Genomic DNA, 16870 nt, shown 5'->3' with positions numbered 1-16870 from the left:
GATTACTGTTTTCCCTTTTATTTCCCTTTTCCATGAGTCCTTTCACGGTATTTGGAGAAATTATATTTCACTTAAAGACAATGGAAAAATAAGATCTCCAGTCTGTGTGTTAGGGACCACGTTATCTTTAATTTCTAGTTAATCAAAACAATTGAATTTCTTGAACAATTAAAAGTGGAAAATCAGTTCCTTAATTCCTCTAAAAATATATATTTACCACTCTGTATAAAAATAAGCATTCAATGCAACTGTCATACTGATAGCAACACTCAGAGCAAACAGACCTTTCATACTGAGTACTTATTACATGCTTTATTATTATTATTACTACTATTATTATTTATTTTTTCCCCTCCAGCACATAGTTATGCTAGAAAGGCTACAAAAGCTTCAGGAATACCACTGGTACTACCACAGAAGCTCTATTCAAACAAAAACCATGCATGCAGAATGCTACAATAACTTCGCTGTAACACTGCTGTGTGCAATTAGCAGATGGCATTTTGATTTTGACTATTTACTTTACTAATAAGCTGTGCTGTCATTTTGCAACAAAACCACCGGTGTATTGAGAGTCCACATACCACTGGCAGATCACAGAGCAGCAGGAGGTTCACACGGAGTTTGCCAACTGCATGTTGGACAAACCTTCCTCCCCTGTGAGTGACTCCTCCCTCACAAGTTTTTCCTCATCTCAGTCTGGCTGCATTCATTGCGGTCTCTTGTATCCCTAGAAGAAAGTTGCTCTATGCCCAAAAACATCACTAGGCTAAGGGAGGTTCACATAAAGCTGACTAAAAGTAAACTCAAGAAATGGATACTTAGAGTCTGTCCATGTACCTCAACAAATAACTCTTTGAAACACGTTTCTGAACTCATGTGAGCTGCCTTGAAAACCATCTCCACACCAAAACTTGGTTTTAGGACGCCCAGAGAGAAGCCTCCTGATGATATGTTACTTCATTGTGTCAATAAATGCATATATTGAAGACCTGATGAGAAAACAAAGCCCTCATCAGTCAGCCCCACTGCCACAGCAGGTAATTAAAAATCCCTGTCACTATTTTAAGGCAACATGTTGCATTCATAAAAAAGTCAGCACAGAATAATCTCTTTGAACAGGTTCGCCTGCCAAACAAGAGGTCTCCGTGCTGCAAACTCAGATCCTCAGAGGCTTCTGAGACCAGTGGCCATCTTTTGAAGGTCTTCAACAAGCCTTTGATGAGAAATTTATGGGAAGCTCATTTGTTAAAATGCCCTCACAGTGCCTCCTGTCCTCTGTTAAAACTTTTCTGCAGAGGCACCATCTCTCTCTGTACCACTCACAGACTGGTACACAGCTCAATTTTTGTCAGCTGCTTGCAGGTGCTATTAATCAATGCTCACCTGGCAGGGACATGAATTTTCCATTTGTATACACAAATGCTCATTTCTTAGTGAGCAACTGAGACACCTCTAACACACAACGAATGCAATACATCCCTTCATAAAGGAAATCATGCATTCCAGAGTTGTTATGAGCTGTGTAGAGTCACTATACACGTGACGTGTTGCAGTGGCACCTACAAGTCCAACAAAGTTTGGATACCATTCCAAAGTCAACTACAAGGATACTCCAAACACCTTACATTAAAAAGGTGATTTAAGTCAGCATCTTATTATGAAGGGTAAATCCCCTATCATCTCTAGATCCCAAAGGAATTTCAAGCACAAGGAGAATGAGATGCATGTTGAAAGTCAGAGAGGAATCCTGTACAAATTCAGAAATGGGACCCAGATCCCAAACGTAGTTGAGATTCCTGTCTGTAAGTCTCTCAGCTTGTACTGGGATATAAATGGCCAAGCATTTATTCACTGAGAGCCACTGGTGTTCTCCCCACTGCCTGAAGGTTCTGAAAAGAGATTCAGCTTTGAAATAAATATGTAACACCAGCAGGCATTATAGGTGTAATGTAAAAATTAATGGGGAATCTTTATGCTGTGACTGAAAGAATGTTTAACTGGATTATCATAAATTCCTAAGTGGCCTTGAATTTCTCATATTTTATCCTTTTTCCATCCTTACAAAAGAGAATTTTTTCCATTACCTAAATTAGCGTTTTAAACATTTTTTTCTCATCTTTAAGCAAAAAATCAAATCAAATTATACATAGCAAAATAAAATTTCTAGACAGAGAAGAAAATGACTGGAAGAAATCATGTATTCTCAATATGGTCGGTATTAATCCATACTAATTAGTTCAATTTATTTACATTGACCTCATTATACCGGGTATAGCATAAACCAAATCTAGAATTACACTGAGTTTAAATTAGGCATTGATTTGGTTTTGCCACACGTGGAGTGTTCTAATTTGTACAGGCATTAACATTCCCTCTCTCAAATGAATCAAAGTTTTGTGCTAGTTTAGCTTACTTATTCATGGAGATTTGAGATTAATGCAAAAATTACAAAATACATTCATATGCGATCACCACACAATGTTGGTACTAGCATGCAGGCACACATTCATTTTTGGTACAGAATTTCATTTAACAAAACATGAAGGCTACTAAAAAAAAAAGCGAACTATAGATCATATACAAGAAACTAAGTCATAGAAATATTACTTTTGAACCTCCTGAGTGCTATTTAACCTTTGACAAAACACCTAGACTAGATGCAATACTGAAAATCCTAGCCAATGAGTTCTGTGCAAGGAGAAAGGAAAAAAAAAAAAAAGTTTACTTTCCAAAGCAGCCAGGCTAAAATACTACTATGTTCATAGCCTCTCCATTTCACAGAAGTTACACAAAAGCTATATAACCTCTGAATAAACCACGTCTTTAAAAGCAGCATTTTGAAGTAAATATTTATTTACATAAACCACTAAAATTAGTAGTGAAAGACTAACAGCCATCTATCCACAGAAAAACAGGAAATCTGGTTTATATTTAAAATGCAGAAGACAGACTCGCCCTTCACATGCACACAGACCCCTAAACTATTTTCTAGTACTTTATTTTTACAAACAGGAGTTTGAAACAAAAAACAGGGAGCCATGATTGTAATTGAATGCAAAAACAATTCTTGAGCTTTAAAAAAATAGAGCTAATGTTCTCAGAAAAAAAATGTACATTCTTTTCCTCAGCAAAGTATGCTCTATTCCTCATTAGCTTTGATTTAAACATAAATCTGAATCTCCAGAGACAAGGTCAGTTTTAGTGTTGTACTTATGCTATCTCACCACCTGCAATGCAATGTACAAGGATATCAAATGTTTTTCCCTGCTAAGACAAAAGCTTTTTTACATCAAAGCATCCTAGGCAATATGCAGATTTCCTGCCACTCTTCTCTCATTCTGATTGATTATCATGCTTTAACTTTGTATCTGTTATAATATTAATCATAATCAGTCAGAATATGTGGACTTTATTTCAAAGTAATTATTTATTGCAGTAGTCATTCAAAAATGGACCTCAACAGTATTGCTTCACTGAGTCTAGATTGAATAGATAATCTCAGACTGCTTCTAATCCACTCAATAATATATTTTCAAGCTTTGGTGATATAATCTCCCTACTCAGTGGTAAGAAATTTTCCATTATACATTCAGTTATTTTAATAGCAGAGAAGAGTTGGCATTGTTATAACCTTTTCACACTAAACAGCATAGCTATTTTTAATTGCATTCTATTTATTTAAGTGCAATGGACAATTACAGCACATTTATTTTACTGCACAGATTAGTCCGAGTGGTCTGAACTGTCAGCAGAGGGATCTGGGGAGGCTCACAACACAAGGACTTCCAGAACTCAAGCTATTTGAAAACCTCTCTCTTATCACTTTAAAGTTTGACTGTTCTTTACGTAAGGACACACTTATATAGGGAAAGAACATTTCTTTGGTTAAATTTTTACAGCTGTTCTTATGCGTTGGAAAGAGACTGTCAAAATGTGTATTATCTTCAGAATAAAAATAATAGGAAACGAATTAAAGGGAAATGAAGAATGAAGTTTCCAACAGACTCAGCATTAACCTCTAGCTCTCTTCCTGATATCAATTTAAAATTGGAAAAACACTGAAATATTTTTCAATCCCTTCCAAATTTTATGGCAGAGAAATTCATTTGATTAAGCATCTTATTTGGATATAGGTCTATTTAAACCGAATTCATGATAAACAAGGAATATATAACATCCAGTAGAAAACAGAAACATCGCTTTTTTTCAGACACACCTTAACCATTTTGAAAATTTGTGGTCTGTAGCCCTTACTGATTTATTATCCATTTGCATTGGACTGTTAGTGACTATTGATGATAAAGACAATGCGCTAAATTTGCCCTTTCCTCTGTGCTGAATCACAAAGAGGAAATATTTCTGTATGGGAATTTACATGTCCCACAAATGCTGTACAAGCATGAGGTAATAAATTTGAAGAGACACTGAAAACTGTAGGAATGAAAACAAAGAGGCTCTAGTCACACCATGTTTTGTTGAAGTTGTTTTAAAATGTCAAAGTTTGTCTCAAAACTTGGTCTCTTCCCAAAAGTGGATAGGCCTCCCCCCAGATTCCTGCAAGACAGGCATACTCCCAGTCAGAGATTTTATTTATGTGAATTTTTGTTCAATCCTTATCTAACTTTTATTAGGAGCTTGAAACAGAAAAAGATTGATAAAATTTCTCACCCTATAAAATCCCAAGATAGACACTAAATCCATGACATTATTATGCATAAAAATTTATTTTATTTTAATTTGTCATGCTGTTTAAGTATTTTCCCTGTTTCTGGAACCCAAAACTATCAAACTCAATGTAAAGTCAGAAACCACCCTCACAGCTGCATCGCAATGTGATGCAAGAATTAACATAAGTTTTGAACTTTAAATGCTCTCTGACATGTGAAACACATAGTATGCAAAAGATTTAATGAACATTAGTTTGACATGATAATAATCACTTAAACACACAACAATAGAACTGTAATTGGATGCTTATATATCTAAACATACAGCTCTGCTAATTCGTAAGCTACTTGACCTGACATTTTTTCCCAAAACTTCCAATGAAATATGGTGGCTCACAGACCCATTTTGTCTCTACAGGGATACTGGACTTTATAAGAAAACATGCCAACAGCTTGTGATACTACTTTATTCACTTTGTTTTCAAAGGACAAATTGTATCTACAGATTGACCTATACCTGAAGTATCCTTTACACTTACCATTATTGTTCTTGTTGTATGGCTGGATGATTCTGGAAAACAAAAACCACAGTGCATTAGAGTATTGTCTTTACCCATAAAAAAACCAACCAAACAAAAAAAAAACTATTTTCTTAGGCTCACCCTGAAGGCTAAGATAGTACTGTTCATCTACAAGAAACATACCAGAAACACAGAGATTGGAAAGATGTCTCATGAAGCAAACATGAGAATCACTGATCTTGAAAATATATGGCAGGTTATAGTATCCTGTTAAATGCACTCATTCCCTTTGTTTAATTATCTTCTCTGCAAGAAAATATGAAAACGGAAATAATTCATGTTTCATGTTTCAAGAAATGTTTTTTTTTTTCATTTTGCTTTTAACATGTGGCATCATTTAACATGGACGATAAGATCTGCAGAAAAAAATACGGAGTATCAACATAATTTCATAACTATTCATGTTTGAAAAAGCTCTATGAAACTATGCAGAACTTTTTCTAAGAATTTTCAATGATTGTTGTTTTAACTGACAAAGTAGATTGAGAATTATAACATTCAGAAATCTTAATTACTCTCTCCTATATGAGAGATCACAAGTTAGTCAATTGAATACACAGTTATATTTATTTGCTGAGAAATCATGACCAGGCCAACAGCTAATGCAGATTTCATCCCCCTATTTAACTTAAAGTACATTTGCTTTTGTTGTTGTTTTTTTTCCCCAAGGACAGAAGACTCATCCTCTCTGGCATTATAACACTATGGCAGTCATATTACAGCTCTGTTCTTTATTGAAGCAGGATAACTTAACTAAACATCCTTCTAACCCGCTAACTAAAAAAAGTTAAAAACAAAACACTGATGATCTGTAAGATGCAAGATGATGTTACTATCAGTCTCATTGACCTGCTCAAAAATTTGGGTAAAATTTCATCATTGGCTATAGTACATAGAGTTCACACAACACTAGCTGCAGTTCTGGATAAAATGTCCTCAATTATGCAAGAACTGAATCAGCCGTCTCCATTCTGCAAGTGAAATAAATGTACAATAATTACACTTGGTTAGTTAATCTTGCCCCAGTTCCAAATTGAGATCCTCATGGGGGTCCCAACTGGCATTCCTTACTTAAAAGAATTCTCCATGACTTTTGTTCTTGTTAAAAATGGTATTAAAGAGAATAAAAGGACATGAGACAGAACAGCTGCACATCTCTTCCTGAAAAAATGGTAATTAAACTGGTAATTAAATGGTAATTAAATCAAACCAGTACTTCTCTCTCATTTTGAGAAGTTATCTTAACCAGTCTGAAGATGTAGTTCAATCGCCGACAGAAAAGTTATTTTAAAATTCTCTAGCTAATTAGAAACTTCTATGTGACCAACACTCAACAGTAATTCCGACATCTAGTTTACATGTACACCTGCAGATCTCTTCATCCTTCATCAAATCTAATAATAAATACAGACATCAATAACTTCCCATCGATAAAGGTTCTGTAATGTGAAAAGCTACCTAGATTCCAATATTTTAGTTGTGAGATCTTCTCCCAGGTCCCTTTCCCTCTCTTTTTTCCCCACAAAAATAATCACATATAGGAATATTTTTAGGGCACCAGTCCTCCAGGCAAGTTTTAAACTGGTAGTATAAAAATGAAATTCTGTTTCCTGATTCCTGAATATATTTGGCGCTGTTATCAAGTATGAGAAGATTACAGTAGAGAGAAGAATCCTACCATCTACTGAATTTCTGTCTTTACAGTGAAGTTATTTTTTTTTTTTTGTTACTACAGCTTTATTTATTGTTTTAACATTTCAGTCAAATAACATTTCAGGAATGTTCCTGAGAAAACCCAGGTACTACATAAGGGGAAGTATAACCATCTGAGCAACTCTTGAAAAAAAAGGACTCATTTCTGTTACAAGCCCAACTTCCAGAAAAAGAACAACAACAAAAAAAACCACAACCATCACCAAGAGCACAACTGCATTTCCTAAGGACTTGAACATCAGATTAAACAAAAAGAATGTGGTTTCTTCACTCTTGAAATACAAAGAAAAATTGCAGAGCACTTCCACTCATTCACAAAAAGACCAAAATGTACAAACAAAACCCCACTCTTTTTATATTCAGAAACTTCAGTAGTAAGAATATCTCCACTCTTACTCAGAGGTACTATGCTTTTCACATAGATTTATATACAAAATCTATAAAACTATGATTATCATGATTGTATTACTAATGTCCCAAAATAATACCTCTTTTGAGGGAGATGAGGACTGTAACACATAACAACAGGATGTACCCGGAGGTTGTTAAACATCATATTTTTGAAGAATATTTTACAGAATCTGTTATTACAATGCCAACAGCTGTTAACTCCAGGATATTAGCATTTTGATAACCTATTAATAAAACCAAGCAAAGAAGTGAAGAAAGATCTGTTATATTTCCAGGGTAATCTCTCTGTTTTATCATACAATAAAAGCATTCTCATTTTTTCCAGATATACATCTTAGCTTTAATTGCTGTAGATACTAAAATATAATCTAAATTGCCAAACATCTTTCAGAAAGAATTGAGTATAAATATAAATGAAAAGCTAGGGAAATAACTATTTAGGTAGTAGACATAGTCAAAAATTTCTATATCTAGCAAAGACTAAAGTATTATTGTTGCACAATTTAAACTCTTGCACTCATTTAAAACTGAATAGTAAGATTTTGGAACCAAGGAGACACCAATTTCTTCCACAAAATAAATTACACCCTGATTTGGCAGAAATTTTTGGCTGTTGCTTGGGAGAAGAAACCAACTGCTAACAGAAGAAACCCTGCTAACACTTCCTTTCAGGTAGTCGTAGAGAGCAATAAGGTCTCCCCTGAGCCTCCTTTTCTCCAGGCTAAACGCCCCCAGTTCCCTCAACTGCTCCTCATAGGACTTGTTCTCTAGACCCCTCACCAGCTTTGTTGCCATTCTTCAGGCATGCTCCAGCACCTCGATGTCCTTCTTGTAGTGAGGGGCCCAAAACTGAACACAGTACTCAAGGTGCAGCCTCGCCAGAGCTGAATACAAGGGGACAATCACCTCCCTGGTCCTGCTGGCCACACAATTTCTGATACAAGCCAGGATGTTGTTGGCCTTCTTGCCCACCTGAGCATGCTTCTGGCTCATGTTCAGCTGGCTATCCACCAATACCTTCGCATCCCTTTCCACCAGGCAGCTTTCAAGCCACTCTGCCCCAAGACTATAGCACTGCTTGGGGTTGTTGTGTCCCAAGTGCAGGTCCCGGCACTTGGCCTTGTTGAATCTCCTGCAGTTGGCCTCGGCCCATCGGTCCAGCCTATCCAGATCCCTCCGCAGAGCCCTCCTGCCCTCGAGCAGATCAACACTCACACCTAACTTGGTGTTATCTGCAAACTTAATGAGGGTGCATTTGATCCCCTCTTTCAGATCGTTGATAAAGATACTGAAGAGAACTGGGCTCACCACTGAGCCCTGGGGGACTCCACTTGTGACTGGCCTCCAACTGGATTTAACTCCATTCACCACAACTCAGAGAAACAATATACAGACAAGAAAAAGCAAGAAAGCACGGAAACATAAAAACGTATCTCAAAGCATCTTCCCCCCACACAGGAACTTTTCAGTTATACTGCCTAATCATTTTTCGAATGTGCTTTCCATATTACATTATGCAATAAAATAGAAGTACTACTCTGCAATCACAGCTTACGAAAAATAATCAACCCACTTGACAGTAATCATACACAGAATCACTCTAAGTATGAACTCCAGATCTCAAATCCAGAACCAGTAATTCATGAGGTAATATGCTGCTAACCCTGTTATCCAACAGACAGGATTGTCTTTCTGAAACTTTAATTCTTTCAAATAATACCAGTGGAAAGTAGTCATTCCAGGAATTAGGTTCTGGTTATCTGCAATGTTTTATATGCTAACTTGATTATAGTGTTGTTCTTATTGTTTACTGTTTTAAGAGCTGATTTATTCTGCCAGTTATAAAAGCCAGTATTACTGTAATTTCATGCCTACACATTACCTGCATGTAAAAAAAAAAAAAAACACAAAACAAAAACAGCAGAAATAGAGGGCAGTTCACCATGAAATTCCCTTTTTCTCTTTGTGCAGTCCCTCTTGTTTGCTCTTTCTATTCAACTGCCATTTTCAGGAATTCCTTAGTACAACAAAATGGAAGCGATGTACAGCATGCTCAAAGTAGGGTATCAAAGTATGAATGCAATTCTAAATTTAAGGTTTTCAGAACCAAATGTACACAAAGAAGCCTTACAAATCCAAAGATACATTTTTGAAATAAAGGAAATAAAAGCAAAAAAAAAAAAATCCCCTATTCGATTTATAGTGTACTTAACATCCTTGGAAATAACTCATATTTCAGAAGATACAATAAGCCTGAGAACTATGATTAAATAGAAATTGTGTTTTCACTTAGGCAAAAGAAAATCACTCAACCACCTATATTTAAAACAAACAAACAAAACCATAACACAGTGATATGCTATGTTAACACTTAGGATGAGTTCTTTCTCAGATAAATTCAGGGAAACATGGGTTTGCATAACCAAGTCGTCCTGTGACCAATTTCATCACAAAGAGTTCATGCTGCTTACATTTACCTACTGAAAGAATACTCTACAGACTTAGCAGCCTTTGGACACACAGCAGAAGACTGTTTGTTTTTTTTTTTTTATAATAAAAAGCTCTCCACTAATTTGGAGATAATTGTAATGTGAATTCAATATAGGCAAATGATGACTGCACATTTATCATTCCAAGATAACATGATTTTCTCATTTTAATAACTTCTGGAAAGGTATTTCTCTTCTATTTCCCTGACAAAAATGACACATTCAGTGACTTTCCTCCTTGTTGATTATTTTTCACCTGAAGTCACAGTGTCATTTGTATCACTGAGATCGGATGCATGAAGACAGAAGTGGAGAGGGGGAAATCATCAACTCATTATAAATGAACTGAAGGGAAAATGTTGTTTTACGATTCAAAAATTTAAATAACAAAGCAACAACAAAAAGGCTTTTGACACACAAACATTGGATGTAGTATCTTAGTTCTACAAATGATCGACAATTTCATCAGTGACACCCTGGGGTAATTATAGAATCTGTGATTTTCCAGGTATATAATCTGGACACTGGAAGTTGTCAGTAGTTCATCATCTCCAATATCATAATTTGTTCATCTGCAAAAAGAATACACATTCGGAAATGCAAGTGCTAGAGCATTTTCTTTTTCTACTAAACATTTAAAATGATTCCTTCCAACTGGATACTGAAAATAGACAGAAATTGGCTAGTGTTGTCCAAGTTGCAACAATCAAAGGTAAAAAGGGTTTTAGGTTAATTTCTTGAGGATCAGAGATGGGTTTAATGACTATATAGAACTATGCATGACAAGTCTCTTACCATAAAGCATTTCACATTGTCACATATATAAAAGCTCTCAGTTGTATAAGTCAGGAAATAACCATGAGTTATAAACACCCTTTTCATAGTCCTCTGCTTTCATAGTAACATAACAGCACCATCAATATTTCCAGAGAGATCTGCTCTCCATGCTCACATTTCCATCAGGATCAGTGCACATATTTCAGTAAAAGATCTGTAGCCAAACATTTCAAAACTTTTGCTAGTTACACCAAAGATCAAAACTAGAATGCACGTGTCCAAAGAAAAATTCAGAGAAAAAGCTGGCAGTAGAACAATAAATAGCATTTGTTTCTCACTTTTGAGAAAAATGAGATACAATATTAATTATACTTTGTGTTTCAGCATAGAAGAAATGGTAAAAGTAGATTCACATAGTATCTTATCACATCCCATTTCTTCTCTTCCAGTTGGAAATGTCTGGTATGTAAATTGAGGCTTATAACAATTTAAGTAGGCATATAGTTTATTAATATGAAACATATATGAGAGATATTTTATGGTTTTATTTTTTAAAATTAAGTGCCAGATATTTTTGGTATGCATTCCATACTGCTAGCCTGACATCTCAGTAGAATATCTCCATCTTTGCCAAAAAATAATGTTGTGATAACAAAGATCAGACATTTTAGAGAAAAGACATCTTCCTCTTCTGATAAATTCAATCCAACAGCGAAAACTGCTTTCTTCTAACAATTCTGCATAGTTTTATGTGAAATGAATTACAATGAAACGTGTTAGAATTTTCTTCTGTTTTAAGAAAATTTGGGGCAGGAAAGACTCCAGTCTCTCTGATTGTCAGTTAAGCTGCATATATTTTCTTGTGATTGACAAAGGAGAGAAATTCCCAGTGGAAAAACAGGAGTGAAATATAAGCCCTTCTTCCTTGCTTATCTCAATAGCTAATACTATTAGTCATAAGCAGAGAGAGAGATTGACCAAAATAGCACCTAGGGGAGAAGGTACACTTTTTGAGGTCTTTCTCGCTTTGCCAGTTGCTCATGTAACTTTCTCATCTTGCTGTGCTAGAGTTGCGCAGGTTGCTATAAAAATGGACCCCCAAATTGCCATTTCATTCTTAGATACAGCGGATGAGTTCAATAATCAATTCCCTAAGAAACTGAAGTATGACTGTTAAAAGAATCCTCTTGAAGGCATTAAGACATTTCAGCCTGAAATACAGTATTAAAGGTCTGGAAAGGTGAAGAGAGAATGGGGATTGGGATTGTTGATTAAAAAGTCCTCAGCTATGAACAACCAGTTCTCCTGATTCTTCCCACAAGTAACGAAAACAGTATCATCAGGCACAGAACAATCTCTGTTAGTGATGGTATCGTCTTGGATATCCTGTAGACATTTTGGTTTTGATGCATATAAAAGTTAGGAAATGCCTGCCAGTTGACAGAGATTACAGTCATGTAGGATACCTTTACCCTTCCAAATATTAAATGGAAAATTATCATTACTCACCCTTCCAAAACAACAGCCTGACGTAAAACTTGAATACTTGTATGTACTGTTGCTCACATTTAAGCAGCTTGTGGGTGAAAGTAATTGCTTGGAATAATTTCAGACACTATAATTTAAAGATCTGATTCAAAATATCTACAAAGCACTTTATAGTCGCACCTAAATCTTCTCATCGTCAACTCAAGTCATAAAATAAGATACACGCAACATTATGCAATGTCGTGATTTTCTGAAGAAATAACTTTCCCATTTGAAAGAGACTGTCTTCACTACTGAAAATCATTCGAATACCTTGTGTTGATTTTATTTTCAGCAGCAATGGATATTCTTTCTTATCTCTGTGTAGTTAAAAGCACCAGCATGCATATTACATGAAAACGCCCCAAAATACTGTGATTTTTTTCCAGAACAGAGAAAAGTTTCCAACATTTTTCATTCTATCCTACAGAATGCAAGATTTCCTGTTATTTGAAAATAAAGGAAACAACACTTTTTTTTAAAGACCATCCAGAAAAACTTCCTCCTACAAGAAAGTACACAAACAGCTACAAGATCTTTAACTGTGAAGGGGCAAAAATACCCTTGGATCACGATCTTTTGCAGACACCAACAGTACAGAATAACAGCTGCGATACACAGTGCTTAAGCAGTGCAATTTTATTCAGGTCTGTGCATTATATATGGATCATACGTAGAACTAGAACTACATCTCTCAGCCATCAGTGACGGATAATCAGATCTTTTAACAGCAAGTTACAGTGGACAAGCCCCACTATTTCTGAAAAGAGATAAATGATCTCCCTCAGCATTCTCAACAAAGATCAAGCAATAGTAGTCAAAAATTACAGACTCCCTTATCCCTATCAGTTGCACCAGACTTTTGCTGGAGACACATACATGGGACATGAAAGGGAATCTTGTGCTACACTGGCCAAACTCTTGACTTAAGCCAACATAAGACTACCTTACAAAATGGTAATTATGCTCTTACTTAGGCATGATATTCTTAAAAGCGTTAAACCAAATACTAATGGTTTTTCTCATAATCTTACCCCACTCCCTTAAACAGATCCTTAAACACTCAACTCACCTAAGCAATAAGAATGACTTGAAATATGTCAATCTAAATACATATTTACACAAGCTTAAGTAACATTTACTTGAATACTGTAAATTATCATATATCTTAAGTAAACGTATTTCTATGGCTTAAAACAAATTTCCAATACTGTTGAAAAAAGCAAACCTGAACATGCAGACATTTCTATGTCAATAACATTAAGATTATGAAAATAGCTCGAGATAAGACTTAATGTAAGCTCACTGTGCTCATTTCTGTTTGCTCATTTCATCAAAGCATGAATTGGTAGACAGAATATATCATCTCCATAGTAGGCTTTCTGGATACTGTTAATTTATACAATGCAATAAAACCAGCAACAATCAATAGTCTTTTGGAACCAAAAAAGCTTTTTAGTATATTTATAGTAACATGAAAACTCTGGGGGCTGGCAAAACCTTTCATTGCACAAATAATACACGTGTCAGTGCAATTACGCAGAAACCACTATTTCTCAAATTGCTCTGGTCACTCAGTTGTTGCTCTGCACTGAATAGAAGCTGAATAAATTACAGACCCCAAAATGTTTCTTTATTTGTTTGGTTTGGTTTTTAATTTAGCAATAAGCAGAGTAGGGGTTAAATGGCAAATATGAAAGACAGCCATTTTTCAGTCAAAAGGAACAGAGGGTGTTGTTGAGTATTGTTGCTACTAGTTTGATCAGCTTTCCTGTGCATTTTATTTCCTGGGGAAGGGATTAAGAAATGAAAAAAGCCAAGAGGACCACAACTACTACTAAAAAATGGAGATTGAGATGATTCAAGTCAGCACTGATGGTAAATAAAAAGGCTAGTTAAAGCTGATACATGGCAGAAGGTGATAGTGCAATTGGTTTTATGCTGAGACAAATGTTAACAGAACTTGAAGATAACTCATTGAAAGCATAAGCTTTGGCCAGCAACTAGTTTGATATTCCTTAAACTTCTCTTTGACTTCTGTTCAACTGAGGAGTCTAATAAAATTACTCTTTAAGAAGATCAATCCCATACCAAGCCATCTGAGCAGCAAGGAAACATCATTGAGTGAGGCTGTGCCTCCCAGGTCCACACAAGGATTTTCCCTTTGCCTGCTGCAGTTCCTTCATTATGAGGCTGAAGAACTGAGAAAGCTAATGGTAACTTTCAGATGTTATAAAAACAGCATTCAGTAGTACACACTAGTAATGACTAAACTATTTCCGCACACCACTGTGCTCTCTGCACATGCTAAAAAGTAGCAGAAAATCTAGAACCATACACACACAAAAAAAAAAAGGATCGTCATAGGTACTCAGTTTACTAAGTTTTACACAGCATTGCTTAGGGAATTACTTCTACACTTTTAACTTTAGAATACCTGATCTCATTTGGAAATTATTCTTTTGCATTTCCGTTATCATTCTTGTATCACACCTAATATTTCAGAAGTTATTTTTACGGTTTGCATGGACTATATTTTGCATGTTTTTAATTAAAAAGGGGGACAAGAACCCAAATAACCATTTTTACATGAGCAAAATACACCTTGCAGATTTCCCCTCTCTAGGATATAAGCTTTCTTTACATTTGCATAGAAAATAGATAAGCAGAAATAATTATCTCCTAAAGCAATAATTTACAGTTCTCAATGGTATTTTTTCAAATTAGATGCCACTTTGTGAAAATTGCCTTAACACTTATCTGTTTGATATGAACTAATCAATGTGGCTAATGATTGGTTTTATAAATGCTTTATGTTGAAGAGAACATTGATATTAAATAGAATAAAAATGTTAAGAATTTCCAAGGTCATCTCCTTATGGGGAAACCGTCATAATAATGTTTACCTTGAACTCATTGCTACAACTGTCTTTGCAGTGGGAATGTAACATCATCTTCATTACCAGGTCAAAGTCATTCTCCTCTCAAAGATCATGTAAAGAATCCAATCTAATGACCAGCACTTCCAGAAGGGGAAAAAAGCAGCTTTTTTTCATAATTACATGCAGTAAGTGCCAGATCGACATTACAGAACTTCAGAATGAAAGTCCACAGTGAAAATTCTGTTGTGTGAAATGCTCTGCATTTATAGCTATGCCTATTAACAGCATCATCTTTTTATCTAAGTCACATGGTTGTCATCACGGTCCACTGAATAGCTTGCGTTGCCATGCATGTTACTTGCCTACTGTGTAAAGGCTGTTTGTACGCTGAGCAAAGGTCCAAGCGATCCTCTCTACCGTATATATTAAATAACCACTTTTTGTCAAAATATATAGTTATTTCTAGGTATTGTTAAGTGTACAGTAGGTATTTTCACTGCAAGATACAAATAACATTGACAATGACAGAAAAACATGATTTTAGGAAGATAATGGATCGAGTTTTCCTTCCAGTATTTGGAATACTATTTCTATTATCTTGTCTAAAATGAGTCCCTCTCATTTCTACCTTGCCCTGCGAAGCATGAAAACAGCATGTCTTTTCTGCCAGTCACGTCCGGAACAGCCTATTTCAGAGCCTAACTTCTTTCAGATTTCTAGTCCCAACCACCATATTGAATTGCAGTACAAATACGGTAATTGCTTACAAAAGTTACATCTCACAAAAAGAGTTCAGGAAAGGCAGTGCACATCTCTGCAAAGTATTTCTTTAAATAATAATGCAGTAAGTCAAAATAAAGCATTCATTGCATCTTTCCCTTTTCACCAAATTTGTTTTATTCCTTTCCTGATCTTTTCTATAGAGTAGAAAGATTAGTAGGAAAAACGGTACAAATAGTTTTTGTAAGAGATGGCACTAATGGCATTAATTGATACCCATGTTCAGTGAATATGAATCATCATTCCTTGCATTAAGAATCAATGCTATAAATATGCTATCTATATCTTATACTTGTCAGAATGTACCCCCTTATTTTACGTCATTTCTTCAAACCATATTCCCTACATAAAGGTCACAAAACTTTATTTTAGGCCCATAGAAAGTTTTGCAATTCATAAACTTAAATAATATTTATTTTATATTTTTACACATACCATCAAGACCATTATGATGGCTGTAGTTTCTCTTTCCCAAAATACTTAGTGAAGAGTGATTGGAGGGTGCAAGCAGCCGTTTTGCACTTGGACTTTGAAGGCTTGATGTTGATCTGATTACATTGGGTTTCACTGCAGGATGAATTTCTGTTTAAGACAAAAGAGAGAGAAATACTTGACTTATACACAAAAAAAAAACTTTCAGTCCACTCAGCTTACAAAATTTACACTTAAATTTCTAGTGAAATGGAAGTTTCTTCAGCATGAATGCATTTACAGGACCTCGAATAACAATTTGAACAGAAGTTTTCATACCTGTTGTCCTTCCAAATAAGAAAAAAAAATCTATTTAGTTTCAGATTGCCTGAGTTCACTACAATGGTGTAGATTTGTAAGGTTTTCACAGGTAAAGAGATAATACAGATCAAACTGAAACAGTTTAGTGTTTGCATTTTCCTTCCCTTTTGAGTTTTGTATTGGAGCTACACACCTACAGATTTTTAATCAAGCAAATAAAAGCATTTTACAATAGTGAAACCACCTGAAAACCTCAAGGTATTCAATATTTTCTGTAACAAGAGCAAGCTTTAAGGGATCCTCCCACA

At 35.3% G+C, this 16870-nt stretch overlaps 1 protein-coding gene across 5 annotated transcripts in view; it reads right to left on the bottom strand.

Moving 5' to 3' along the window:
* The window catches only part of MTA3 (metastasis associated 1 family member 3), a 196611-nt gene that overhangs the window by 82745 nt on the left and 96996 nt on the right, over positions 1–16870 (bottom strand). For all 5 annotated transcript variants that reach the window (XM_080586121.1, XM_080586122.1, XM_080586123.1 and 2 more), the window contains exons 16-17: positions 16266–16412; positions 5210–5241 (exon numbers count right to left, since the gene is read on the bottom strand). In XM_080586121.1, coding sequence (XP_080442247.1) covers positions 5210–5241; positions 16266–16412 — 179 coding nt within the window. The remainder of the gene's footprint in view (positions 1–5209; positions 5242–16265; positions 16413–16870) is intronic.

Source organism: Anser brachyrhynchus (assembly GCF_964034855.1).
Source record: "Anser brachyrhynchus genome assembly, chromosome: 3".
In the NCBI taxonomy this organism is placed as follows: domain Eukaryota; kingdom Metazoa; phylum Chordata; class Aves; order Anseriformes; family Anatidae; genus Anser; species Anser brachyrhynchus.
This window is presented reverse-complemented; position numbering and strand designations above follow the sequence as displayed.